At 49.5% G+C, this 27,466-nt stretch overlaps 11 protein-coding genes across 11 annotated transcripts; 5 read left to right on the forward strand and 6 right to left on the reverse strand.

The window, feature by feature from the left end:
• Positions 1 to 633: 633 nt before the first annotated feature.
• On the reverse strand, positions 634 to 1,896 carry N7533_002035 (oleate delta-12 desaturase; the record flags this gene model as incomplete). The annotated part of the gene is made up of 1 exon (XM_057098685.1): positions 634 to 1,896. One exon carries the CDS (start codon positions 1,894 to 1,896, stop codon positions 634 to 636), a length of 1,263 nt encoding a protein of 420 aa, XP_056963821.1.
• Positions 1,897 to 4,212: 2,316 nt separating this feature from the next.
• On the forward strand, positions 4,213 to 5,205 carry N7533_002036 (putative short chain oxidoreductase/dehydrogenase; the record flags this gene model as incomplete). The annotated part of the gene is made up of 2 exons (XM_057098686.1): positions 4,213 to 4,690; positions 4,826 to 5,205. The coding sequence occupies 2 exons, from the start codon at positions 4,213 to 4,215 to the stop codon at positions 5,203 to 5,205; spliced, it is 858 nt and encodes a 285-aa protein (XP_056963822.1).
• A 701-nt stretch (positions 5,206 to 5,906) lies between these two features.
• On the reverse strand, positions 5,907 to 7,033 carry N7533_002037 (casein kinase II subunit beta; the record flags this gene model as incomplete). The annotated part of the gene is made up of 2 exons (XM_057098687.1): positions 5,907 to 6,523; positions 6,577 to 7,033. 2 exons carry the CDS (start codon positions 7,031 to 7,033, stop codon positions 5,907 to 5,909), a joined length of 1,074 nt encoding a protein of 357 aa, XP_056963823.1.
• A 935-nt stretch (positions 7,034 to 7,968) lies between these two features.
• N7533_002038 (uncharacterized protein) lies at positions 7,969 to 12,986 on the reverse strand (the record flags this gene model as incomplete). Its single annotated transcript, XM_057098688.1, has 9 exons — positions 7,969 to 8,937; positions 8,996 to 9,247; positions 9,314 to 10,055; positions 10,122 to 10,167; positions 10,292 to 10,368; positions 10,551 to 10,820; positions 11,012 to 11,128; positions 11,307 to 12,701; positions 12,769 to 12,986. 9 exons carry the CDS (start codon positions 12,984 to 12,986, stop codon positions 7,969 to 7,971), a joined length of 4,086 nt encoding a protein of 1,361 aa, XP_056963824.1.
• A 615-nt stretch (positions 12,987 to 13,601) lies between these two features.
• N7533_002039 (putative JmjC domain protein) lies at positions 13,602 to 14,666 on the forward strand (the record flags this gene model as incomplete). The annotated part of the gene is made up of 2 exons (XM_057098689.1): positions 13,602 to 14,588; positions 14,646 to 14,666. 2 exons carry the CDS (start codon positions 13,602 to 13,604, stop codon positions 14,664 to 14,666), a joined length of 1,008 nt encoding a protein of 335 aa, XP_056963825.1.
• Positions 14,667 to 14,893: 227 nt separating this feature from the next.
• On the forward strand, positions 14,894 to 15,415 carry N7533_002040 (uncharacterized protein; the record flags this gene model as incomplete). Its single annotated transcript, XM_057098690.1, has 1 exon — positions 14,894 to 15,415. The coding sequence occupies one exon, from the start codon at positions 14,894 to 14,896 to the stop codon at positions 15,413 to 15,415; it is 522 nt and encodes a 173-aa protein (XP_056963826.1).
• A 339-nt stretch (positions 15,416 to 15,754) lies between these two features.
• N7533_002041 (putative general amino acid permease (Agp2)) lies at positions 15,755 to 18,425 on the reverse strand (the record flags this gene model as incomplete). Its single annotated transcript, XM_057098691.1, has 6 exons — positions 15,755 to 15,794; positions 15,868 to 16,244; positions 16,351 to 17,086; positions 17,240 to 17,462; positions 17,662 to 17,690; positions 18,079 to 18,425. The coding sequence occupies 6 exons, from the start codon at positions 18,423 to 18,425 to the stop codon at positions 15,755 to 15,757; spliced, it is 1,752 nt and encodes a 583-aa protein (XP_056963827.1).
• A 689-nt stretch (positions 18,426 to 19,114) lies between these two features.
• N7533_002042 (uncharacterized protein) lies at positions 19,115 to 20,700 on the forward strand (the record flags this gene model as incomplete). Its single annotated transcript, XM_057098692.1, has 4 exons — positions 19,115 to 19,537; positions 19,609 to 19,813; positions 19,905 to 20,278; positions 20,362 to 20,700. The coding sequence occupies 4 exons, from the start codon at positions 19,115 to 19,117 to the stop codon at positions 20,698 to 20,700; spliced, it is 1,341 nt and encodes a 446-aa protein (XP_056963828.1).
• Positions 20,701 to 21,330: 630 nt separating this feature from the next.
• On the reverse strand, positions 21,331 to 22,390 carry N7533_002043 (amidohydrolase family protein; the record flags this gene model as incomplete). Its single annotated transcript, XM_057098693.1, has 2 exons — positions 21,331 to 22,218; positions 22,280 to 22,390. The coding sequence occupies 2 exons, from the start codon at positions 22,388 to 22,390 to the stop codon at positions 21,331 to 21,333; spliced, it is 999 nt and encodes a 332-aa protein (XP_056963829.1).
• A 699-nt stretch (positions 22,391 to 23,089) lies between these two features.
• N7533_002044 (nuclear transport factor 2 family protein) lies at positions 23,090 to 23,470 on the forward strand (the record flags this gene model as incomplete). Its single annotated transcript, XM_057098694.1, has 1 exon — positions 23,090 to 23,470. One exon carries the CDS (start codon positions 23,090 to 23,092, stop codon positions 23,468 to 23,470), a length of 381 nt encoding a protein of 126 aa, XP_056963830.1.
• Positions 23,471 to 24,907: 1,437 nt separating this feature from the next.
• N7533_002045 (major facilitator superfamily domain-containing protein) lies at positions 24,908 to 26,706 on the reverse strand (the record flags this gene model as incomplete). Its single annotated transcript, XM_057098695.1, has 5 exons — positions 24,908 to 25,149; positions 25,204 to 25,415; positions 25,469 to 25,984; positions 26,040 to 26,317; positions 26,380 to 26,706. 5 exons carry the CDS (start codon positions 26,704 to 26,706, stop codon positions 24,908 to 24,910), a joined length of 1,575 nt encoding a protein of 524 aa, XP_056963831.1.
• Between the last annotated feature and the right edge of the window lie 760 nt (positions 26,707 to 27,466).

Consider the following 27,466-nt stretch of genomic DNA (forward strand, 5'->3'; position numbering starts at 1 on the left):
GTCTTTGTTGAGGCCAGATTCCTCAGGCCCTAAATATCTCCAGACCGGTCTATATTATGGCGTCGGTCCTTGACTACACACACTGGCATCGTCTCTTTCCATCAGCCATGGTAGCATTTGGCGAGTGAGATGGCCATAGAGAAGATATGTGTACTTAGATATGAATGAGAAACTATTTGAGCTCGACGATCCTAGATATAGGAGTGGCTGTTCAGGCTGGTATGCCCCAGATACATCAGGATATCGTTCCTTTTGTTGAAATAGCTTCTTCCTGTCTTCTTCCACACACCCATCACCAATATCATCTTTTGATGAATGATCTCCCCCATCGTCATCAGTGGTGGACTGTCTAAGCCTGGGCGGCAGGACAAACGCCAGAGCGTTTGCCCCCAGCCAGGCAGATATTGCCCGCTTTTCTCGAGTATGACAGGCCTATGGGTGGCCTTTGATCAGAGCACCAGTGGACCCAAGTATAAATCTAGATAAACAATTTGGCATGATACAATTTGACGGAAATTTTGGAATATTCACAGGTACTGAAAGCTCGAAAGATGTATGAACTCTAGTCTAGTCTATCGTCTAATAATAACAGAAATGAATCGCAAGGACGAACACACCGAGTATCCGCCTATTCTAGTTTTGCTTTTTGCTGGCGGATGCTGGGACCTTCCAGTGAAGGGCACCCTTGGCATCAGGATCACTGACAACCTTGCAGGTAGTAAAGGTGGTGGCAAGGTCCTTGAGGAAGGATCCCTCTTCAATGCGATAGCTGTCGCCAAGGAAGGGGACAATGGCATTGGTAGCCTCCTCCGCGTGGTAGAAAGGAATCTTGGGGAACAGGTGGTGAACGACGTGGTAGTCGATAATCTCGTGGAAGAAGTGACGTCCAATGAAGCCGAATCGTCGGTCGACGGTGCCAAGGGCTCCCTTGACGAAGGTCCATGAGTTCTCGTCGTAGTGAGGAACATCCGGGTGAGTGTGGTGCAGATAGGTGATGGCAACCAGCCAGTGGTGGACCCAGAAGTAAGGAACAGCATACAGGAGCGCGATCTTCCAGGCACCCATGAAGGTAGAAAGATAGTACAAAGTACCTCCGACAATCAAGAGACCCAAGTCAGTGATCGCAATGAGCTTGGTCTGCTGGCTGGTGAACAGGGAGCCCAGAGGGTCGAAGTGGCTGTTTCGGAGAGTGTGGGGACCGGAAGAGGTTCCCTTGTCGGGGAGACTCTTGTTGCCGGCGCTGACGTTAAACAGCAGGTAGAGTTGCCATCCAAAGATCTGGTGTCCCAGAAGGGTGACAGCGTGGTAGAGAGGTGTCTCCTCGACAAGCTCGACGAACTTGCTCATGAGGCTGGGCTCTCGGCTCTCAACCTCAGACTCAGTTGGAGGAACAAAGACGGTGTCCTTCTCGATGTGACCATGGTAACGGTGGTGTCTAGCATGGGTAATCTTCCAAGAGTAGAAAGGCACCATAAGAAGGGAGTGAACAGCCCATCCAACAAAGTTGTTCAACCCAGAGGACTCGGAGAAGGAGCCATGGCCACATTCGTGACCAATGATCCACATTCCGGTACCAACACAGCCTTGAACAAAGCCATAGAGAATCCATGCACCAGCCCGGAGAAGTGGCGTAGGCAGATAATCAATCTGGAGAGCTAGGTAGACCAGAACAGATGCATAGACGATATCACGAAAGAGATATGCCAATGATTTCACTGCGGAACGCTCAAAGCAGTGAGCTGGGATTTTCTCCCTGATTGCTCCATAAGTGAGATCTTGAGCCTTTGTGAAAGTCAGTATTGGTGATAAGGTAGTCTGGGAAAATGTAGTAGATACCTCGGCCTCGCCCTTCAATGGCAGCACTACAGGCGGCACGGTTTGAGTTGTAGAAGCCATTTCTGCGTCTGATGATACTGACTCAAAGAAGCAGCAACAGAAGCAGTTAAAAGATCAAAGAGTCGCCCCTTATTAAGAGATTTTTATCTATGGATACTCCGTACATGATTCGCAATGCTCAATTGATTGGCCCCTGGGGTATCCGACAAACGGAGCCCTATGCGGAGCCGTTCTAGCCCCCTTCCAGATGGGTGGCGGCCCCTATCCATGGATGGAGTCAAAATTGAACCAATATCACGGCAGGGAGCCTTTAACCGTACCCGTATCCCTGAGACTCGCTTAACGGCCCAACAGAACGGATTGGAAAAACGTTGATTGTCGATGGAGAAATTTCGATGTTCTCCACCTTGCGCTTAAGTTCATTTCCTAGACAGCATCCCATAGGTCCGGGAGGTTTTACTAAGTTTGAGTCTAATCACTAGTCTCAATGGATTTTCCCCTGACAGCCCTTTTTGCCTCAATTTAGAAACACTGGATTTTCCCGATTGGTACTAGAGATCGGCCGAAGTTCGAAATTTTGCTCTCCATTCTGAGCTACATACGCCTTTAACGGCCATGCAGAAATGTTATCGGATATGACCAATGGGAAGTACACGGCCGTGGGTGAAAGAATGTAAACCAAAAATGAAGGGAAATAACAGCCAAGACCAGGACAATGGCGAAGGATCGAGGAGGGAAGTTGTTGAGACATCGCGGGCAAGGAGGTTAAGGCGATAATGGGGGAAACTAACCCGAAACGGACGAGGCGCCAAGGCTAAGGATTCAACAAAGAAAATTTTCAAATAATGCTCGAGCACAGGACAAGGGCGAATTCGGTGTCTGACTTTCTCGATTGAGAGCAGCAGAATTTTCAACGTAAAGTATTGCAAGGTCACCTTTGAAAGAAAATCACGAGGCTTGTTTCAATTGTTTTTGCCGTTTCGTAGGATTCTATTCAATGCACGGAGAGAACTCCATAATCACAGGTGTTCTCAGCCTCGGCTCGACACCTTAGAAACTTCCGAAGTTGTTTTCGTGTCGTTTTCGTGTCCAAATTTTCTTACAAGTCTTCCCCGGGCTGTGGCGCAGTATCAATTAGATCCACAACGCCGGTGTTGATCTTTTCCTCCACGCGGCCAAAGGGTAGCAATCGCCAAGAGAACGGCCCGATATCAATTGTTTGCCTACGGGGTATTTTCTGATTTTTGAAATTCAATTTGTCGGACTTGGGTGCAATTTTGCATGTGCTAGTTGTCGTCTATTCCGCAGCTAGAGAAATCCTTTGCCAGCGCTCTTCTTATCGTAGTCTTGTGATCGAATGACTTTTTGAAAGAAGAATGTACGGAGCACTCCGGAGTACCAAGCTAAATATTACTTGAATCAGCCGTCTTCCATCTTTTCCGTTGCATTTGAGAAATGAGACACCCATGCATTGAAACACTCCAGGACTGGCTTGGAATCAAGGCTCAAACTCTGGTACATATGTGAAACATCTGAGACAATGAGACAGCTCTTCGACAAAATGTTGCTATATCCCTGATGTCAACTTGATCATACTAATTTCGGGTGTCCGGAAAGCACAAATGAGGCTGTTAAGTAGTCAAAAGGAAATTCTGGTAAATTGTTAATCCTCATGCTATACTGCTGAATATCCGATTACTACAACTTGTTGAACTGCATACTAAAACTGTCAATGGCTCAATACCTATGCAAAATCTGACTAGTACGTATTCAGAATATTTTTAGAGAGAGGAATTTCAGGGCATTTGCTTAACAAGCGCAGTAAAATCATGTTATGAAATCTCAAAGAATATAGTAAGTACTAGGAGTAACCAGTTAGCTAGTTAACTAGTTAATTATTGGGGCCTTGGTGCCTGAGGCATTCAAGATCGCCATGCCCCTGTTGCTGCCTCATCTACCGATCTCCACGCCTGGGCAATTTCTTAGTTCTGAGCTTCTATCTATACCTAACCAGAGCTGAAATCCAAGAAAACTCGAGCAAATACCCTCTATATTCATTTAGAGTAGGCGACTTCGCACTCCTCACTCCTTCCGGTAAACAACTTCACACCCACCCCCACCTGCTCGTAAAGACACCCAATCAAGCGGGGCCAGAGATGAAAACCCCGCTATATCCGATTCTATGTCCATGAAGCTTCCACATCTTTCTCACGACAGCAACTTGAGTATCTAAACTCCGAAGGAACACCATATCAAATGAGTTGCTTGTAGTACAAATAGTTGCCAATCGACGCTTCCGTAGTCTTGAACAACAAAAACCTACTAGTTAGTAGATATCACACACTAGTAGTATAAAGAACACCATCCATCGCCACAATGCCCCAACAAACCTGGCTCATAACCGGCTCATCATCCGGCCTAGGAGCCGTCCTCGCCGAAACCGTCCTCCGCGCAGGCCACCACGTCCTCGCAACAGCACGCAACCCATCCAAAGCCGCAATCGAATACCCGCAGATCAGCGAACTCGGCGGTACATGGATAGAACTCGACGTGACTCGCCCCGACACCAGCGAGCGGGTAAGTAAAGCAATACAAACCCACTTCAACGGCGCCATCGACGTCGTTGTCAATAATGCCGGATACTCGCTGCTTGGCAGTATCGAGGATATGAGCGAAGAGGAGATGCAGATGCAATTCAGCACGAATGTTTTCGGTCCTGTGAGGGTGCTGAAGGGTGTTTTACCTTTTATGCGGAAGGCCAGGTCTGGGACTGTGGTTAATGTGGGGAGTATTGCTGGTATTGATGGGTTGCCTTGTTGTGCTCTGTATGCTGGGTCGAAATTTGCGCTTGAAGGTGTGTTGCGAGTATTCTATTCCGAGGTTCTTTCCCTGCTTGGTTCAAGTTCGACTTGGAAGGTTGTGGGATGGATGGATGGGTGTTGATATGGATTGATTCCGAGTCACTACTAACTGAGTTGTAATCTTCTAGGAATGTCAGAGAGTCTTTCCAAAGAGCTCAAGCCCTTCAACATCAGGGTTCTTATTGTCGAACCGGGCCAATTTCGAACGAAGTTTCTCTCTTCATTCGCAACGCCTGCGGCTGGGTTGAGAGACGATTACATCGGGACTCCTGTTGATGTGACATTGCAGGCATTCAAGGCTCACGACGGGGTCCAGCAAGGTGATCCTGCGAAAGCTGTGTCGAGGATTCTCGAAGTTGTCACTGGAACTGGAATGGGTGCTGGGAAGGAAGATCTTCAGCGATTGATACTTGGTCCGGATTGCTATGCGCGATTCCAGTCCAAAGTCAGCTCGTTGCTTGAGAATTTGCATCAGATGAAGGAGATTTCTCATTCGACTAGCTTTTGAGTCGTGATACGTGGATGCCCAGGTGGGTATATAAATACTCGGATTTTTAGAATTAGAGCAACTTGAGTACGCAAGACCCGTGGACGGTGTTGGTAGATCTGCCGAGTGCGATTCGATTTACTATTACTAGTTAGTCTGATTTTACGGATAAGCTTATAGACAAATTGAAAGATCTTGAATTGGCCAAGAATAAACGTAGAGATGGCTCAGGAGAAGATGCATAGACAAGCCAGAAGACGGACAATACTTGACAAAAAAAATACCCCATTTGACACAGATACGAGGAAAGGAGTAGGAAGAAAGAGACCAGCAAAATGAAAAGAAAACGTGATAAACAAACTCATCGTCTTGTCGTCATCATCATCAATTCCCCAGCACATCCCCTCCGAACCCTTCTACAGAAACAGAACATGCAAATGGAGCAGATAGATATGGGCGCCCCCCTCTTCGCCACATACATTTCGAACCGGTTTATGAGAGAAAAAAAAATATCACCAAAGAAGCTAAGCAGTCGTCGCTTCGAAACACCCGCGCTGGGAGAGAAAATAGTTTGCAGATGCGACGCTCAATTAGAGATTCAAGGCCTTGAGCTTGAGGATGTCATGCCAAACCACGCCACGCCATGCCATGCCATGCCATGCCATGCCACACCAGCACCAACGCCAACACCGCTGGCTGTGGCTGTCCCTGTCTGGTCCCGCTTATCCGATCTCGGCGCCCTGCACACTCATCTTATCAGATGCAGGTTGCTGATCGTTCTGTTGCCGCCGCCGCCGCATGGGCGCTTTCTTGCGGTTGGCGATGAGGACGTCTTGGGATTGCTCGGGTTTCATTTCGGTGTCGCCATCGCGATCACCTTTCTCGGCGTTGACGGTGTTTGGGTTGAATGTTTTCTCGTAAATGGTCGTTTCGTCAAGATCGTACATGTCTGTTGGCTTCGATCGGAGCCATTTCATGCGCGGTCCGACCCTTGAGACTTCCGCGACCTTGAATCCGTAGATGCGCGGGTCGTAGATCTTGTCGCGCCCGAGGCCCGGGCAGAAGTTGAGAGTGTGCACACCGTTGATCTCGACAGGCTGGTGCTCAGGTGTGGGGGTTCGCTTGGGGCCCTGGGCGGCGGGGGAGCGGTTTGCAGGCTGCGAGGTGCTTCGTGAAAGGGAGGAAAGCGAGGAGTTGTCCAGTCGGGGTCGAATACTCAGGTCGGGGAATGTCATGAAGAAAAGGCAGCCGAATGTCGTGCCGAAAAAGGCTCCATCGACGGAGTGGAAGCGGCTGTTGGGGGGGGGGTGTAGATGTCCATGCAGCCGGGGCAGAAGAGCTTGACGGTTTCCTGGCCCGGGGTATCAGATCGGCCGACGGGGAGAACCTTACAGCCGTTGCAGTTGACGCGCGGGCAGACTCCGAAGTGCTGCATTTCGTATTTCTCAAGCATTTGTTGGATTCCGGGTCGCGAGGTGATGTAGCGTTGGTGAATTAGTCCGTAGAGGAGCTCTGCAGAGCTCTCGATGACGCTCAGGTCGCTCGCGACACGAGCGTGTCGTCGGTCACCAGCTCTGCGATATCCAAGAGGGCGTTCGTCACCAAGGACCTCGTCCTCGTCTTCTTCTTCTTCCTCCTCCTCTTCTTCCTCTTCCTCTTCATCCTCCTCTGGCTCGACGTCGAGAATCATCTCCAGAGCCTCTTTATACATGGGCACTTGTGACTGCAGACCCGTTAGGTTGAAGTCATCCTCGATGAAATCCTCCGACACCTCGGCGAAAAACTCATGGCCCATCAGGGAGCAGAATGAGGCAATCCATGACTCCGGGGCACCCTCTGACGACGACATATCGAATGAGGCGGAGACGGATGAGGAAAGGGTCGATTCAGACAGTTGACTCAGATCCAGCCTGTCCAGGCCGTCGGCCAACGCCGAACCTGTCTCTCTCGACACGTTGCCGAGATTTGGGGAAGAGCCGTTGGGGGAGAGGGTTGCGACGACGAAGCGGACTCGTCGAGCGAAAATCAGAGGGGCTTGGGTGTTGGACGGCTGCGGTCGGACTCGGATGAAACCCGGTGGGTAGCGTGGAGGGGAATGGGCGGGAAGGCGAGTTTCAGCGACCCAGGACAAGGATCGTTGGAATTGGAGAGATCGGTCAGGATTCGACTTGGGTGGAGGAGGTCGATGTTTAGTGGGGAAGCTGAGCGCTCATGGCACTGTGCGGGAGGGGGGGGAGGTTGTGCGATCAAAGTCGAGAACGGCGTATCTTAGCCTGCTTTCGCCCCACCACCGCCTTATCAGTTTCCATCAACCATTTTCTAGTTTGGAGGATGATCATCCAGGTGATTGACTTACAGTGGAGAGGAATATGCAGATGAAGATGAACCTTCATAGATAAATGTTCATCAGGCTCAGAGATTGCTTGGGTTTCTGCAAGTTCGACTGAACTCGTTCCTCGGTCGTTCCCACTTGTAGGCTCGGCTCGGTTGGAGAGGTGAGGGGCGGAAGATGAGAAGAGTGGATGAGCCTTATTTTCGAGGTACAAGAACTTCAAGGGATGAAGAGCTGCATGCGCTGGATGTCAAAGCAAGCCCTGGAAGCTGATCTGATGCGAATTGGGCGGGGCAGAAAAGGTAATGGCAGTCACGTGGTACAGTAGGACTTCGTATAAAATGGGACTATACCTTAGGTATCCAGATACTTGTATATATACTAGGTACTACCTATTTACTTGATAACAGGAATTGCAGTCAAGATTCAGACTTGTTACAATATGGTAATGTTCAAAATAGGCCACGGATAATGCGTGAAAATTCCTCTTCGCCGCCCAATATGCCAGAGAGTCCCTCCCCAGTATTCTGGATCTCACCATCGTCACCAACAAACCCACTCATACTATCAGCACCACTAGTCGGAGGCATAAAGCTACCAAATGACCCGACCGCCTCAAACAAGTTCGTAAGCTCGTGGCTCATCTGTAGTCCATTCAAGGGGCTATTGCCAAGTTCATTCACCCCATTCATCGGGCCGTAAGCAGACAAGTCGTCGATCGAGTGCCCTGCAAGACCCGCCATGGCAACCGCCGCACTTGAGTGGGGGTCATTCGAATCATTTCCAAATGTGCGGGCAAAAACGCCCAGTTTTTCGCCGATCTTGCGGAGCCCCTTGATGGTCTTCCACAATCGCTTGGATACATATGACTTAGTGCTGAAGCCATTGATCAGATCGAGGGCCATGTAGAACTCGTCACGCACTTGTCGATTGAAGTCTGCCGGGGCATGAGACACGGCCAAGAAGAGGACCGCTAGAGCAGCGACGAGGAAGTAGTTGAATGTGATCTGCTGAGTGCGGTATATATCGGACATCTGGTTGAGGCGGGTGAGGACCCGAACTGTGTCCTTGGCCACATCCACCACAGTCTGTGCATGACCGCGGTCCTCGATGATACTTGCGGCTGAGTGGAGGACGGGGCGGTAGATGAGGATGCGTAGCTGGTTCATACGGAGGTAGAGCAGAATGCGGAGACGCCTCATTCCTCGGCTTGCGGGATCGCCGTTCTTGGGCGATTCCACCGGATAGAATTTGAGTTCGTCCGGTACCTGTTTGTACCATTGTAGAACTTGGTAGTCCAAATATCCAATCTCATCGCGTCGGATATCGGTGGCGCCTTCTGAGCCAAGGCCAGAGTACCAGATCTTGGAACTGATTCGATTATAAGAAATCATACAACGTAGATAAAGCAAAGATGAGTCCTGGGAGTAGATATGTTAGCCGGGCATTGGGATCTAGGGGAATATCTTTTAAGCTCACCGGTTCGGGTAGATTTGGATCGATATCTTCGTCCTGAATTACAAAGGGCAAGCCCGTGCCTAGACTCCATCTCCTGTCCAAACTATATACAGTCCAGAAGATCCGAGTGACCTCAGTCCACTGGTTTTCAAGAGGAAAAGACTTGACCAAAGCATCCTTACGATGTAGACCCATCTCGAGACACATGCGTGCAGCCAGTCCGATTAACCGATAGGCCATAGCATCGTCATCAGTGTGAAAATGGTAGGTAGCCTGGTGGGAGGAACACTCAAATCAGTCAACCAAACACAAATATTATTTTCAAGGAGATTCACATACCGTAATAGTAAAGAGTTGGATATTTTTGATATCATGCGGCTCCCATAACTTCGATTCAATCACCGGCTTGATACTCAGGAACAGTCGCTGGCCGAGTTCACTTTGCCCACCCGCCTCCACGACCAGTGTGGTGGCCAGGATCAATTTCAACAAGATAGTACTATCATCCTGAAGACTATCAGCGCCTGGGAGTCCCCTCTGAGCAAATCCAGTCCGCGTGGCAGCTTCCATGAAAGTGTATAACAAATTAGCCTGATTAGTCACAGTGGTAATATCCACCACGGGATACATAATCCCGATCTCTTCTTCGTACACTTTGCATAGACGCACAGCCTCCTCTCGACGAATAGCCCAGATCGGGTCCTTGGTAGGATGGATCACCGGCACGAGCGCGCCCATGTTAGGAGCTGGAGACCCCGTCGGCGTGACTTGCGCCGTCGTCAAGTCATCGGGTATCCCGTCCTCTCCATGGGTGATACCCATACTCTGCAGACTAGACTTGGCAACATCGAAGTTGAATGCCGAACTGGTGGGGCCATGGAAGCGTGGGTGACGGGATCGGGTCTTCGGCATGGCTGCGGGCATCGGGGTGAACACCGACTGAGAGCCATCACGCGAGAGATGATCAAACGATGGAGACTCAAAGGCGGGCCGCTGAGTGCGGAGCTCATTGAGATTGGTGAACAAAGTATTGACTTGCTCTTGTAGCGTCGTGATCTCAGAGGTCATCGAGCGGAACTCACTAGGTTGGCTTTGGATTAGCCAGTGCCCAAAGGGGAAAGTCTCTGATCATAATTCCGCGACTTACTCGGAATCCTTGAAGTTATTGGTGCAGCAATTCGGCGCATATCGGCCTGGTTTTGGTGTCAGTATCGATTATTCCGACATCGATGTTCGCTTTCCGAGCCGACCATTGCTGGATGGTGGTCGGTGGACGGCAGACCTCATACGATGGGTGGGTAAATAGATAGTTCATACATTCCAGATTGAGATGCCCACATCGCTGGCAAGGAACTTGCCCATTGCACTTGATTTTGCGACGCTTGCATTCGTTACTAAACAAAGAGCCGGAGGTTAGTCCCGAGCGGCATGTACAGATCCGAGGCCTAGCAGATGGCCACGAAGGAAGTCGTGGCCTGATTTTGCATGAATGCCGCAGTTCAGAGCCGACTATAGGGCTGAAGTGGACAGACGGAGCCTCGGAACGATATCAGATGGAGTCAGACCATAATCATACCATGCGATGGAGATGTAACGATTCCGCTTTGCGCGCGTGTTCGTTCCGTTGCTCTGTTCCGCCTTCCTCTTGGCGGAATCGGTGCCAGGAGTAGTGGCCTGATCGCCAGGGCCTGTTGTTGGCGGAGTGCCTTCAAGCTGAGGCGACTCGGAAGCCATTTCACTTGATAAGACAAGATACCAGAAGAAATTTTGAGGAGAATGGACGGCGAGGGAGTGCGGAGACCTTCCATGTTCGCGGGGGTCGGGGTCGCCCGTTTCCCCAGATCGGCTGAGTCACCACTCTAAAGGCCCTCCGATTGGTCGGTCTGTACTACTCGGGTTCTATGTATATAATCGGGTATATAATTACGAGCTGCATAGTACTACTCTTTGTGTCTGATGGGTATGATGAATGGAAGTATTATTGAAACTATGGCTATATATATATCTCAGTTGGAAACTAGGTCCTGGATTTTATACAGGAGCAGTGCCTTGCCCATCCGTAGACTCTGCAGCAGCTGGGTGCCCTGACGCGGATTCTTGCGCAGCCACGCAACAGCAGCAAAGATACTGAAGAGAACAGAAATTCGAATGCCCCTATGGATACGCTGTAGAACAGCCCCTTTGTGGGTTCTCTTTGCAGTCCAATGGCTCCAATATGGGAACGAGCATCGCAGCCAATAATGAACTTGAGACCACCTGCTTCTGGTGAGCAACCGATTCCATTGATCTGGCAGAACAAGGGAGAGATAGGGAGGGGGAGGGGGGTACTCACGGGTAAGTCGAAGAATTCCATCCGTCTTCGGTAATATACCAGCTGGCACACAAGCCTCGACGGAAGACAGTCTTCTGCAGTTGATCCTGCAACCGCTTTGTCCACGCACGTTCAGCATCCTCCTTAACCTCATAGGAGCTCACCTTGCCCTCGAGAATGGGCTTGATGAACTTGAGCGAGTAGTTAACGGCATTTTCAGTCGCAAAGATGACACTAGTATGTCCCGTCGCCGTGTTCGGACCGAACAACATAAAAAAGTTAGGGAACTGGTCCATCGCAATTCCCAAATACGCCTGAGCACCTCCTCGCTCATCCCAGAGGTCCTGAAGATCTTTACCTCCCTTGCCGGTCATTTTGAGCGGATGGAGCCATTTGTTTGTCTCGAAGCCATTGCCCAGGATGAGAACATCGGCGGGGATTTCCCGAACGTCCTCAGTATCATTGCTCTGATTACGTGGGTAGAAGTTGCCCGGTCCAATAGTCACACTCTTTGCGTGAACACGGGTCAATGGTTGGGTCGTCAGCTCGACCTTGGATGAATTCAAGCTACGGTACCAGGTGCCGTCGATGATACGACGCTTACAGCCTAAGCTGTAATCTGGGGTGAGAATCTTGTGGTATTTTTCCGGTGCCATTTTGCGCATATGAGCAAGGAATGCCTCTTCAATCTGCGGTCTCTTCCAGCGGCCGTAGGCATTGTCCGTAAACATGGCAAAGAAGTTGTGTTCAAGCATGAGGAACACATTGTTGCGCAGAAGTCGTGACAGGCCTGGGATATTGGTGCACAGAGTTGGCATCCATCTGTCCCACTTCTCCAGTAAATTGGGTGGGAGGAGATCGGGTTGTACCCATGGAGGTGTTCGCATCAGTTGTGTGATAGAGCGAACATTGGCTTCGGGCTTTGCCAGCTCAGGAACCACTTGTGCGGCACTGCATCCAGAGCCGAGAACAACCACGTCCTTATTTTGCAGGTCGATCTCGTCATCCCATCGTGCTGTGTGCATGATTTCTCCTTCAAAGCCTTCGATTCCGGGAATATCTTTTGGCCATGTCTTAGGCTCGACCAAACCGCCTACTCCGCTGACGACGACCTTAGCGCGGACAATCTCTTCCTTGACGAAGACTGCATGTGGGCCATCTTCAATAGCAAGTTGCTCCCGTTCGTAGGCCGATAGATCTCCGGTTCCAGGAACAAGATGCGAAAGAGTTACCTCCCACTCCTCATCTTGCTCAATCCACCGAAGATGCTTGACGTCGGTGTGGAACTGAATCTTATCGACGATCTGATACTCTTCACAGACGTCGGCTAGATATTGAGCGATTTCCGGACCAGAAGGGTGCAAGGTCGACCAGTTCTTCTTGGGCGTAAAGGAAAAAGAGTAGAATACTGCCGGACTAAAGAAAGGAGAGGTAATATGTTAGACACAGGGCAGGTCGCGAACCGGATCGGCTCAACACATACATGTCACAAGCAGCACCGGGATACCGGTTGATCCACCAAGTACCTCCAATACCGGATTGTCGCTCAAAGATTCGAAACTGGTCTGTTCCCAGGACCTGCTTCAATCGACAGCCCATCGCGACGCCGGACTCTCCGGCACCGACGATAAGAACGGGGTAGTAGGTATGCGCATCTTTGCCATAAGCATGGCGCTTATGAATTCTTGCAACAGAAGGCATCCTGAAATCTTAGCTCTTCCTTTAGCCAAGCTTGAAAGTTATCAAGTCCAGTCCTTGGAGCCTTCCCAGGTGGACTTGACTCTGACCTGCGCAGAGTACACGGTCGGATAATAGATGTGGTGGTAGATACTACCCAGTGAATAAGTTACCTAGTAGATCAAGTTCTAGTACAGCATGTGAAGAGGAGCACTAGCAACCGCGGTACAGAGATATGAAGGGAAGAAATAATCAGCTACGACGACAAGAGTAAAATAGATTGCAGATCGGCCCAGATGACCCAGACTCGAAGATCTGAAGAAAGAGAGAAGAGGGGGTCCCGCTTGGCAACCTCGGTAATTCCATGCACTACTACCTTAGTACATTAGTATAGTACATTAGTATAGTACATTAGTTCATACTGGGTTTGTGTTCGCAGGACGTTACTAACTGTCCTTAATTAAGGAAACAATAGCATCCCAATATCGCGGAGTCAATGAAATACATGATTGAATGAGGCTATTCAGTACTTGCGTTCATTTTGATGCCAAGACATCAATGCAAGCCGGGGAATTCCCCCCGTGCATCCATTCTTTAATTCTTCCATCTCACCTCTCACCACCCCAAACTCACGCCTGTATGCCCCTGCAGCAGTCATGGTTTCTCCCAAGTCGAGTTCTACGCCGACCCCTTCCCCACAGAACAAGCCTTAACCCATTACAACCACGATCGGCCCTCTGCGATTTCTCCAACTCCCCAATCCTCCCATACCAACCCCTCAACATCCTCCCCGACTCACAGATCACCACCTTCCAACAGCAATGTTTTCTCCCCGAGAAACCCGCCATCCTCCCTCGCTCAGAATTCCTCAATACACCAGCGCGAACAAAATGGTTCCACGTCAAGAACAACGATGGGAATGGCATTGTCAATGGCAATAGCTCGCTAACAAGCGAAGATCAATCAATCGCCAGCCTAAACACCGAATACCTCCAAACCCACGCCGCCGACGCCTTCGTCCCCCTCGAGCTCACAGAACTAGCCGACCCCCTCTCTGCCGAAGTCCGCAGCTTCCGCCAATTCCACGCCCCGCTACACCTCTTCCTAGAATGGATGCGCGTGGCCAAGACCTCGCCCCAAGCAACGAGACTCTACCTAGCACAGTGTCAACTCCTCGACCTACCTCCAATTCTACGCGCCGACGTTCCGACGCCGGATATCGTCGCGCACGCTGGGAAGGGCGATGTTTACGACGCGAATGTTTGGATTGGCCACCCGCCAACCTACACGCCTCTGCACCGTGATCCGAATCCGAATCTCTTTGTTCAGCTGGCGGGGCGCAAAATTGTGAGGCTGCTTGCTCCAGAGGATGGGCAGGCTGTTTTCGCGGGTGTGAGGAGGCAGTTGGGGAAGAGTAGTGATCGGGGCGCGGCGGCGATTCGGGGGGAGGAGATGATGCAGGGGGAAGAGCGGGCGCTGTTGGATGATATGGTTTGGGGTGCTCCTGTTTCTGCTGGTTCGGATGGGAAGGGGGTTGAGGCTGTGCTTGGTGCTGGGGATGGTTTGTTTATTCCAAAGGGGTGGTGGCATAGTATTAAAGGTGTCGGGGAGGGCGTTACTGCGTCGGTAAGTACTTCTTTGTGCATTGTTTCAGGTAGTGGTGGGTGCTAATTGTTCCTACAGGTCAACTGGTGGTTTCGGTGACGAGCAGAAGCCTGTACAATAAATAGATATAATAAACAGATGTAATATTAGCAATAATCTAAGAATATAGAATTGTTACCAGGCTGCTGGTAACTGTCTAGCAGTCCCGAGTACAAACTAAGTAGTGAAGACCCGCCCGGCTCACCTCCGACTGACCTACATCTCCACCTCCCCGTCAACCACTTTTCGCCTCCGCAAACCAACCTCCAACCACATACCGTGGCAGCATGCAACTATCGCGAACAGCCTACCGCGCCGCCCTCCTCCACCTCAGCGTAAACCCTCTGCTCACCCGCGCCTCAATCCACCAACCCACCTGGAGCCTCACCACGGCAGCACCCCAAACCCCAACCTCACGCCTCTACACAATTCTCTTCCCCCAGTGCAACACAAGACAAGCACACACAATGCCCTCCTCAACCCCCGAAACCAACACCAACAAACCCAACCAAGAGCCCTCGTCCCAGCCCCAAAATTCCGGCTCAGAACAAGCGCAAGAGCAACTCTACCTCCCCGAAACCGCCTCCGCAGAAGAAGGCCAACCAAAGCAGCTTCGCCTAGACCTCGGTGCGGACGGCGGCGTCTCGCTAGACCATCTCGGTCCCATGGTTGTGAATGTCGACGGGACGTTGTCGCGGATCGGAAATTGGGATCAGATGACGGAGATGGAGCAGAAGAGTACGCTGCGAGTGCTTGGGAAGCGGAATAAGCAGCGGCTTGAGGCGTTGAAGGCACAGGGCGTGGAGTAGGGAATCCAGACTCGGAACCTTTTGTTGAGAACTGCGCTCTTCCAGCGAGGTTTCTGCTAGAACTCATATATATGGGATGAAAGTGCAAGGGCCATATGTACAATAGTTTCTTAAAGAATGTTTACAGCGTTGCATTGGAAAGATTTTCTATCTGGGCATATCTTAACTTCAATTGACTATTCTATAATTTTCATCGTAATGTAGTGACCGGTCAAAGCACTGGATCTATAGAAGTTATGCAACGTGGATATCTCTGTTGTTCAGCTTCGCAAGTCACTTCAACAACCTTGGAAGTTCAAGCTCTTCGCTCTGCGCTGCGCTGTTCAGCTCGACCTCTCGCTAATCGAACAGTTTGCCGATATACTTATGAAGAGTACTCCTAAGTAGGCCCACAGGTTAGAATCACAGTCTCACGGAGAACGAAAATCAAAAACAGGGCGAGAAGAACCTACCTGGGCGGTTCAGTGACATAATCCCTGGTATACTCCTCAATCTCAGCGAGACCAGTAACAAGATCAACTTCCTCCGGCTTAAGGAATTTCGTCTTATGAAAGAATTTCCACCCAAAGTAAAGCACAGGGAAAACACCAATCATAGTGTAAGAAAACAGGAATGTCGGAATGGACCAATGCCCCGGCAGGAAGACCGTGTAGCCACCGACAAAAGCCATAATCGTCGTAGCGATGCATGCGATATAGGAAATATATGGCTGGAACATGCTACGATAGGGCAGTGTTTCGCGGGAAATTCCTTGGGCTTCGACGGCCTTTTTGAAGCGGATGTATGTGAATGTGATGACGGAGAAATTGATGAGTTGGGAGGCAGTCACCTGGCAAAGTGTCAGTTTATTTCGATATAACTAGATATGCACCGAATCCACAGCGAGAAATCATAGTTATTCCAAACCTTGGAACTTGAAGGGTAGTAGAACGTACCAGATTAACAAACCAATTCAAAACAACCGAAGCACCATTCGAAACCTGGAGGAAACTCAACAGCGCAATCAAAAGCACAACACCCACACAGTAAACCGGCACACCCTTCGATGTACACTTCGTCAGGAAAGCGGGTGCCTTCTTCTCCAACGCCAGCCCATAAAGACTTCGACTAGCGCAGTAAACATAACTATTCCCTGCACTAAATGAAGCCGTCAAAACAACCGCATTGACAATATGCGGCAGGATAGGTATTCCCAACCGATCCATCGAAATCACATATGGCGAAGCCGCCGCTCCAGGTTTACCCTTATCGAACGCATCGGCCATGGTGGGGTCATTGTAGGGCACGAGAATCCCAACGCACAGAACTCCGAGGACAAAGAAGGCCGTTAGTCTGTAGAAGACGCCGTTGAAAGCCTTTGGAAGAACGACGCGGGGGTTCATCGTTTCGCCCGCGGCCATGGAGACGTAGTCTGGTCCGGCAATGGTGAAACTCGCTGTTATTAGTGCGCTGAGGAAGCCGAGGAATTTGCCCGTGTCGCCGGTCTTGTAGAACTCGTTGAAGGCGCCGGGCTCGTTCCAGTATCGGAAGCCGAAGCGGTCGCCGAGTGGGTTTCCGCCTAGCATTACCACGACCGTGTAGAATATTAGGCCGATGCTTAGGAGGACTTTGCCGAGGGATAGCCAGAATTCAGCTTCGCCGTACCATTTCACGGCGAATACATTTAGGGCTCTGGAGGAAGGTAGGAGATGTTAGAATGGGGTGTTGGAGCCGTGGAACCTTGGAAATCGAAGGTGCTACTAGTATGACAAGGAATTGAAAGTTGAAGTTGGAACTTGTTCACGTTCCAAGTTGTTTATGTTGTGGATGGGGTTGGGTGCTTACGTGTATAGTACCAGGACGATCACATTCATAGCTGCGACGGGGATCACGCTCGTCCAGTAATTGACGATTAGACTGACGGCGACGATCTCGAAGGGGACGAGGGCGGCTTCGAAAATGAAGAAGTTGTATCCTGCTGCGACGCCGAGGGCTTCATCGACGTAGCGGCCGGCGAATCGGATGAATGGTGAGGAGATGGGGAGGTAGGTGACCATCTCTGCGAGACCTGGAGAGAGATGTGAGTATAGTAGACTACAATATCGGTGATTGTGATGCAAAAGTGTTCTCTTTTGCCTTTTTGCTTCAGGTATGGGCGGCGCGAGGGAAGTTTCATGTTCATTTTGGTGCTTTGGGAGTATAGTGTTGCTTAGGATTGCCATTTTGTTGTTGGGGCTGGGGGTTCAACTTCGAAGAGGGACTCGTACAAACTGTGATAATCAGGATAACGGCACTCCTATAAAATCAAGGTGTAAGATTCCAATTCGGGTATTCAGAAGGGCTTTTTGGGCAGAATTCTGGGGTTGGATGTCTGGGTTGATTTCGCTTTGGGATTCATTGTTTGGGCATAGATGACTGATTTTGATACGTCGGATTCGAAACAAGCTTTGCCTAGATCTGCTTACGTCCTTGGAGGTGGCTGAAGGACTGAAACTTTCTTCTTTTGTCTTCGTCTTTTCTCCCGCGTTGCTCTGCTTTTGTTCTGATTGTATCCCTTTTTGGGATAGTTGATTCGTATGATGTTCATCTTATGTAAAGCTTATACTCTCAAAGGAAATTGTCGAGATAACCCAGGCTTCCAAGGGAAAGACAAATAGGAAAGCTGGAGGAGGATTTCGACTTACCAAATAGAGAATCCAAGAAACAAGCTCCCAGGCCCACTTGTGCGCAGGCCAGAGCCGATCTGCACATACAATGCAGTGCCAATCGTACCGCCGATGCCGATCAGTTGAACATGGCGTGGTTTCAGCTTACGGTGAGTATGATCATAGGTGGGTTTGATAGAGCCGCCGTCGATGGAGTCATCGCGCTTATCCATCGAGTCCTTCTCCACAACCTCCACCCCCTTACCCACGATCTTGACAGAGTTGGTCTCCGGGTCAGAGAAAGTGCGGGGAGGCTCCGCGGACTGGATAGCGGCCACTGTTGGCGAATGGGGGCCTAGATCTGATTTGGAGTCTGAGTGGGACATGCTGCCGGCAATACAGATGGATCACCGTGGAAAAACTGAGATGTTATTGTAGCATGAAAGGTACAAAAAAATGGGAGAAAAAAGGCGGAGAGGAGCGATTTCATCAGGAAAAGAGAAAAAAACAAGGACCGAGATACAAGAAAAATTTGCATCTTGGCGAATTCCCCTCGATTGCTTGGCATTTCTGAGAAGGGACTCGTACATAGTGAATCTGATTGTTGGCCGAGGCCATCGGCGTAGTCCGAGCAAAGATCCCGAGCCGGGGCCAGCTCCTGATAGGCCTCGTGAAGCCAAAATGACCATGCATGGTATTCTCGGCTTAAGCATTCTTGTTCGGGGCGAAAACCAAGGGTACATGTGTTGCATAATTTACATAAATTAGTATTGGTGTTTTCAAACAGGTGGTTCCAATCGCTTCGAAGGTTGTGTTTTTTTGAACTTGGCGACTGACGCGAATTTCCGCTTTATTTACCCCGGGCCTATGTATTATTTTGGATACGATAGATCTTAGTGGCTCGCTCGCGCGGGGGTAATCCGCGCTTACAACTCGAGCTGAAGACGAATTCGAGATTCTCCCTCACGTATCCCGGACGTTCTGTTATACTGTGACTTCCTGCCTAATGTGTATTTCTAGCGTACCCCGCTGGTGATCCTGCAGGACGCCAGAGAGTCCACTACAAAAACTTGGAATGGCGTCGGGAGCTGATCCTGAGAAGCGAGCTGGAAGCGATGGATCAGAAAAACCCCACTCGATCTCGGAAGAGAGGGCAGCTGGGCCCGGAGTTCCAGACGGCGCGTCGCGTGTTTCTGCAGCTGTCGGCGAAGGATCGGTAGCAGACTGGGTTGAGCCTGGACTCATTGGCACGCCGTCAAATCTGTCCTTTGACGAGCAGCAGAGCAATAACGTCGCATACTTTGGGCTCCGAGACCAGTGGCTCAGAGGGTCGAACGCGAGGGGAGCCCCGTACGTCTCGATCGGTATACTTGATCCGCTTATCACTGTTGAGAGACACCATGGGAAATACCACATTACTGCCCGGTTTCACGTCGAAACAACTATTGTTGATTATAGCGCGCATAAAAAGTTTGGCTCCCTGGACCATTTTGGTGTCGTGACTTTTTATTAACAGTCTCATCTATTAGAGACGGTCATGAGCTCTTCTTCCATGACATCTGTCTACAGTACCTAAACTCATCTGGCGATGAAGATCTCCTGACTGAGCCGAAATCTGACACCACAGGCGCGTTCACGGTGACTAGAACGTCGAGTAAGACGGTTTCGGGGAGACCTTGGGATCTCCCTCTCTGGTACACCCTCCGCGAATATCTCACTGGGTATCTCGCGGTCAAGGGAATGCACCATAGAGCACAGTGTCAACACGTGGAGCGTGAGCGCACATCAAGTGTTTTCTGGTGAGTCAGTCACGTCACTATCTTAACTCTTATGTTATGAGTATAACAACGCCTTCGAATAACCAGAAGCGCGAAAGCGACGCCGCAAGGTCGACACCCCGCGATATCAATGGTTCTGGGCAGCTAATTACAAAGAGATCGCATCACTCACTCCAGATCTGACGCATACTGTCAAGCGACACGTCCTCGTGAAGCGAGCTGTCCCGATCGATTCCTTTCCCATCGAAAGACTCGAAAATGCCAGGGGCGTATTGCGAGGGAGGGCTTGGGTCGATAGGACCGAATCTGGAAATGCAACACAACACGAACTCGACTCAGCGAGGCAATCGCTTTTTACAAAAGAGCAGGAGACATGGCAGGGATTACTAGCTGACCGGCAGGTTAAGGACCGCCGACATGTTCCGCTGGAACAGCTCCTCGAATTCAAATTCTGCATCCAGGTACGCTAACAGCGACCCCGATATCCTGAGGTGTCACACTATAAAACATTGGCTAACGCGTCGCTATCCCACGGGGTCAAAAGATCAGACTCAAGAAGCGATATGGTCGTCTCCACCGCGCTCTCGTCTTCAGTGGTAACAGGAACAAAGCTAAGCTCCTAGAACCCACATTTAAGGAAAAGTTCTGCATTCGGGTACCTTTAGTATCGGATCTTCCCGGTCCATTCACCAGCGACACCTCCATGTGGCGCTACACGCGGCGGCCCCGAGACTTCCCCAGCGAAAGCTATATCGCCAATTTGACCCGCATTCCAGCGCAGGATACATACAACATCCGCGATGTCCTAATGAAGATCAAAAACGAGGTAAATGTCAACCGGCTGATAAGGCAACGAGACCGAGGCGGATTGCTTACTGAGTAATGTGGGTAGTATGACGGGAACTGGGACGAGCTTCAGAGTAAAGAGTGGGTTGATCTTGTTCGGGACAAGACGGGTTTGCAAATACGAGAAACGGATCTCATAGCGGAAGCAAAAGCAGAGGCAGATGCAACGGCGGAAGCAGAGGCAGAAGGGGAAATAGACGCAACGGCTGAGGATACGGCAGACGCAACAACGAACGCGGTAATATCTCAACATATCACTCATTCAATGGGGCCAGCGACTGCCCAAGTTCGTTATCAAAGGGGCTCTTATTGACGCTCAGCCTAATGCGCTTTCAGCATACCCTTCCTAGCTCGCCACCCAATTTCTTTGGTTTTGTGAGGTGTGTGTTAGCACGATCCAAATCTAGAGTAGGATGAGCTTATGTCTAGAGATGTATCGTCTCTTCTCTCTCTTTCCTCTTGAACTTATTACTTTGAAGTTCATTCAATAGTACTACTGTTTTATTTGCAAACATCCGAGTCCTTACAATTTGTCGTGATTTGTATATAAGAAATTTTGATTAAATCTCCACTCTTTTCTATTTTTCTTCAGGTCATACTCACAGCGAATAATAGATGCCATGAGTCGCAGCCCTCGGTACTATGATACTGCCCAGAGAAATCCATGTTATATCCCCAGCAACTTCTTGGCGTTATCTGACAAAACACGATGTTTCACAGCCAATCCGAAGTTAGTTTCCAGACCAACATCAACTCTTTTGGCGAGAGCCTCAACCAGCGGTGCCCGGGTAAACGGATAGTCGCTTCCATACACTAACCTTGAAGAATCAACGATTCGAAGCAGACCGTGCACTTGGTCGGGGAATGGTACGCCTGCCAAATCGAAATAGAATCGGTTCTGTAAGAGATTTTTGATTTCTTCACCACTGATCTGTTTCCCTCCCTCAATGAGAAAACCCGAGCACTCGGCAATCCGCTCCAAAACGGGCGGAAATGTCCCTCCACAATGGCATACCACAAACGTGATATTGGGACATCGCGTCACTGTCCCCGATGTGAGCAGGCTCAGGAGAGATCGGGTTGAATCGAACATGAACTCTACCACTGGGCTTGCGACTCCTGGTTGCGGGTTGATCCGCTGCACCGATGATGCATCTTGTGGATCTTGAACATGACAGCTAGTTGGATGGAAAAAGGCAATTGTCTTGCGCTTATTCAATTTGTCAAACACGGGGATAAATCGCGGGTCGCCGGGGTAGATGCCGTGTGAGTTCGTGAGAATTTGAAATCCCAATGCGCCGAGATGATCCAACGCATAGTCGACTTCCTCCAGAGACCCCTCAACGTCAGGAAGTGGCAGGGATGCGAAAAATAGAAAGTGGTCCGGGTGATCGGCACAGATTTTGGCCATGTCTTCATTGGCACGTCGGGTCACCAACCTGCCTTCCTCATTATTACCGGGCGTCAAATGAGTACCTGGCGATGACATGCTCAGGACTGACTTCTGGATATTGAGGTGTTTCATCAAGGCAATGTGGTCCAAAGGATCCCAGGGCTATATGACACATTAGTACCAGGTGGTAGGTATTGGTATTGAAGGTATCCTGAACGCATACCGGTATCGCAGGCATCCCATCAGGGTGGCCCTTCTGCGCGAAATCGTTCGCAAGACAGTATTCGCGGTATGATTGCGGCACGCAGTGCGCATGAACGTCGATTCTCGCCATTTTCAATTGTTATAATGTGTCGAGATGTGAGCAAGGTCATAATCTTAGATTAAGAGGATTTGGCAATGGGGAGGAAGGGAGACGACGTCCTTTAAACGGTAGATAGGCCCCGCATGGCACGCATCTTGCCTATGTCAACATTTCCAAGGTTTAATCGTGCAACGACCTCGACAAACGAGGATGATTCTGTACTTGCTTTCTGTCGTAGTTCCAAATAGAGATGATACTGCAGAGACGTCATTCGTGGGCATACCTGCAAAATGAGGACGCAAGAAACTTCGCCCTCAAGCCAATCGCAACGGTGCCGGGCGGGTATTGAATGTGGGACCTATTGGCTGCAAAAAGTGTTGCCAGTGAATGAGCAGGAAGGGTCGAGTCTGGGAACTGAACCGTTTGATCTCCGCGTCACGGTGTTGGGCTCCAGGGCTCCACATCGGTGGCCTTAGCTGCGCTACCTATTCTGGCTTCACACACATACATTATTGGAGCTGGTGGTCATATTCCAAGGTTGTTGACGTTCAAACAGAATCGCCCGTGGCTCCGGGATAGATTGTACTAGTATAAAACGTGGGTATTCCACCGCTTCAACACATCATAATTCTTTTTGCTTACGCGACAACTTCAAGCTAAAGCACTACCTGGGCCCATTTTAATTGTCCAATTTCATTCTGATTCCCCCTCCAACATTTGGGCATCATTATGGCTGAACACAAATATCTTGATGTGGCAAAGCGCTTCTTCGACGCCTACAACGCATCGGATGCCTCGAATATAACTGAAGTAGTGGATTCAGATCTACTCTGGGCGCACAGCAACCGCTTCAAAGGCCAAAGGCGTGACGCTCTCCTCAAATCGATCGAGGAATATTCTGCAAATGTTCCTGGGAGGGCTTTTTCTGCGCCCGCACGATGGGCATTGAATGGGAATGTTCTTTTCCTTGAGCACAAATGGGAAGGAGTGCCCGCAATTGACGTGCCGGGATTTGGCTGGAAGGCAGGAACTCGTGCTTCCTTGGACTGCTTGAGCGTGTTGGTGTTTGATGAGAAAGATAGGATCGTCGAATGGACTGATTATGCTTAGGGAGCCGAAGGTAGAGCGAGATATTGGCGCGATTGGCTGAAGTGCTTGTTTTATTGAAGGTCTAGAATAGGCTTCATATGCCATTCTTTGCTACTTGACGATCCTCACAACAATTGTTGGAAGGCTAGAGAATTTATGACAATTATTCATCATCTCCCGGACCTATGGGCTAGCTTGATTCTCTTTGGTAGCAAGGTACAATGTCTCTCAACGCCTATCACTGAGCTTGAGAACCATCTCTCCCGAAATTCGGCGTTTGTAGAGGACCAGCTTCCCAATCTAGCGGAACCTAAATTATTTCTAGAGCGTATTCTCCAAAGAATATTTAAATACTACACCAAAATTGCCGATGCTATGCGCCATTTTCATGATTTGCTGCTCAGATGATACTAAAGCATCTGGAAAACATCTCCATTCCGGCTCTCGGCAAGCCAAGTCCAAGAGTTTTTTGTCGGTGCACCGGCCTTTCAATGTTCGCCCGTCCGACGTGTTTCCCGTGATAGGCTAACACGCAACAATATAATTGGGTTATCGGTGCTCGGTCGTTATGTGCTCCGATCCTTCCCACTTCGGTTTTGCTACTTCTCCACTTAACTTGCCTTGAGGCATCATCATTGCTACTAAAGATGGACCAGGACATTAATATTCCACGCAAAAGGGGACTGTTCTTCGGAGTCCAAGTGCCTTTAAAGTAGCGAAGGCGGGGCTTATCGCGGATCTGCACAGCAGTGAAATTGATTGATTTTTATACTCCAAAAACAAAAGTGGTGCAGTTTTCCCTTTCCTTGATTTATTGTGTGGCACACATTGAGTGCGGCAAAGAAAAGTGATGTGAACATGAATTGAGACGAGTGGATCCTGATGAAATTGAGAAGTGCCCACGGGCTTTTAAAATGCAAAAAAGCAGGATATCATGGATGTGTCATCTATCTATCTCTTTTTGGACATAACGACAACTTGCAGAGCAATGGTCAAGTGCAGGTCCCCCATTATAGCACCACTCACTGCCGTCTCTTTACCCAACCAAGGAACTTCTACGGAGCAGCACCAACCTCTTACTCTACGGAGAGAATGATCCCTGATCCAGCCTAAAGCCCATTCAGAATAGTATCTGATTTGACAATTCGGCAACTCTCCACCCATGGGTGTTCAGGCCCGCTAATACGAGACAGAACCTTGGAACGGGATATTCCGGTGAACTGATGGTAGGAAAGGCTTGGAGCCTTAGAAAGCGGGTATGTAGTATTGGCATTTAACCTCATCTCAGACTATGAACTACTAAAATCAGAGCGTTGGGGTAGAAGCACCTCCAACCCCACCCTCTTCTAAGGTAGAGCTAGTATGCGGTGACATGAAAGGGTCTTGAAATCTTCCATCAAAGCCGGACTTCATATTTGCAACCATCAACCAGGCTATGATGCAATCTCAATATCAACCTTAGAACACGTACCTAAAAGACAGATTCTCTTTGTCGGTCAGGTCGTCAAAAGCCCTAGATCTGTCCTTGGGATCTGCCTCCTGCACTCCTTCTGCAGCCATACGATCTCTATAACTATTCTGTTTCTGCAAATACCAACGTAAGACAACCAGGACAGCTACCAGGACAGAGTAGCATCCAAGATGGGTTGCGAATGCTATGAAGTATCGCGGGCCATCCCACGCCAGAAAGACCTGGGGTCCTGCAGAGGTATTAAATTTATTGCCTTTCCACGGGGACAGCTTGGGGGACATACCAACAGTATTGCCAACAGCCCACATGATGAATGTGAGCGTGAGGGTGACCATCTTCTTAGTCTGTCCAGCAATGTTCCTCGATAGCAATGACAGGCTCAGAGCTGTAGTCGCCCAGAAAGAAAAGGTGATGTAATAGCACAAAAGGAGACCAATGCGCTGGCTCTTTGTATTCTCTGAGAGAGTCATAAGAAGAATCGTTCCTACAAAAGACCTGCACTATCAGTATTACTCTCCATCTCAGTGAAATGAAAAAGGGGAACTCACAGGATCATATACACGAGCATCACGAGCACATTTTGGTTTGTTCTCTTGGCAAACCAAGAGGCCGAAAGAAGGATAATCATTACATAGAGTCCAAGAGGCATCGACAATAGTTGGCTATTCCTCGCTGAATATCCAAAACTTTTGATTATGATGTTCGCAAATGATGACAATCCAACCGTAGGCAATGTGGTGCATAGGTTGATAACAGAATAGGCCCAAACCTGTGGGTCGAGCAGGGCTTCAACCACTTGCTCGCGCTTGAATTTTTCGTTTTGAATGCCCGTCTGGTTGTCACGGACACGCTCGATCATGTCACGCTTTTCCTCGACTGTGAAGCATTTGGCACGCGTTGGGGAGTCAGGTAGCCAGTACATGATGAACAATCCCCAGATAACTAAAACGACGCCAATGAATATAAACCACCACTTCCAGGCAGCAAGCGGTCCTTTGCTAATGTATGTAAAGCCATAGGCCAGGAAACCTCCGATGATTTGCTGTACCCCAGACATCATGTACCTTCAGGATAGTCAGAGGAGCGTACGTCAACGAACAGGGAATAAGTCGGACATACCAGATTGGGATTCGCACAACTTGCTCTTCTTTACGGTACCACATTACAGATATCAGCACCAAGCATGGCTGACATGCCGCTTCGAAAATCCCAAGCAGGCACCTCCCGATAATCAGACCTGTGAAATTCACACAAGCGGCATGGGAGGCTACAATGAAACCTTCACATATCATGCAGAAACCTAGATATTTTGCAAGAGGAGCCTTCGATATGATATAGTTCTGAGGATATTCGGCCACCAGCATGACAAGGTACATGCCAGTCGTCAGCCAGGAGTACTGTTGCACAGTCAGTAGCTTTCCTATGGCGCAAACCCCAAATCTATATCTTGATATCGCACCTGTTGGGACGTTCTCCCATCGGGCCTTCGCATGCCCGTATCTTCGATCAAACCCATGATTGATGCAAACGGCAGGGTGCTTTGAGTGAGGGCCTGCAGAAGACAAGCAACAATGAGGACGGGTAGGACGCGCTTGTCTAGCTTACGCACAAGCTCCTTGTTGCGTTCGCTGGATATTTCCACCGCGACATCGGCAATATAATGAGAAAGCTCCTTATCGATCTGCTCATGATGGGAAGCTCGACTAGAAAATTTCTCGCGTTCAAGTTCGCTCATATCGGCCGAGACTTCTGCAGCGTGATGATGGGTAGAATGAGGTCGAGTCATTTGACCGAATGTCGGCTCGTTCTGTTATGTGCTTACCTAGATGCCATTGAGAGAGTCGGACGGGCATTTATATCCAGCATGGGTTCGAAATTTACCCCAGCTTCCAAGGTTCTCGAGCCCCCCTAGGTATTAGCCTCTCCACAGAAATTCCAGGTCCTCATAATTGCGGGGGAGGCTCCACCGGGAAGCGTCTCCCAGGGGCTGGCTCAGTTCAATCAAGCATGTGGGGCATGTGGCAACTAAGGTCTTGCATGTTGTGTCGGGAGCCATTAGATCCGAATTTATGCTATACAAACGAAGTTAAATACCCACATACCAGCAGCCAAGGTCTAGGCCTCAGTAAGCTAGCAAATTTAGAAGGGATAATTTAGGGATATGAACAGTTTACTCAGGGTGTACACTAAATGCTATGACCCAACCTCTCTTACATCCTGCACAAAATTCCCTAATTTTCAATTGTATGAAACTTCTGCGCTTCCTCTTCCGAGAGCCCCATACGGGGCTTAAATCACAAGCATAATCCAAGTTACCGGAACGAGGTATTGGTCTTAATGCATTATGGAGACCTGGGTCGAATCTTGCATAAACTGGAAATTATCGCGAGTCCATTTACTATAAGTCACGGACCCTCGACATCGTGCGAAGTATAAAAAGTTTCTCCATTGCTGCCTCAATACTAAGTCATCGTTCAGAAGTAAAAGGTGCGAGCCCGTCAACTCTCGTTATCGTGTGTACCATTGCTCATGAACAGTCCAGATTG

The sequence above is a fragment of the Penicillium manginii genome (genome assembly GCF_028828005.1).
Source record: "Penicillium manginii strain IBT 31320 chromosome Unknown utg000002l:1.0-5564898.0:1.0-5567710.0, whole genome shotgun sequence".
Classification (NCBI taxonomy): domain Eukaryota; kingdom Fungi; phylum Ascomycota; class Eurotiomycetes; order Eurotiales; family Aspergillaceae; genus Penicillium; species Penicillium manginii.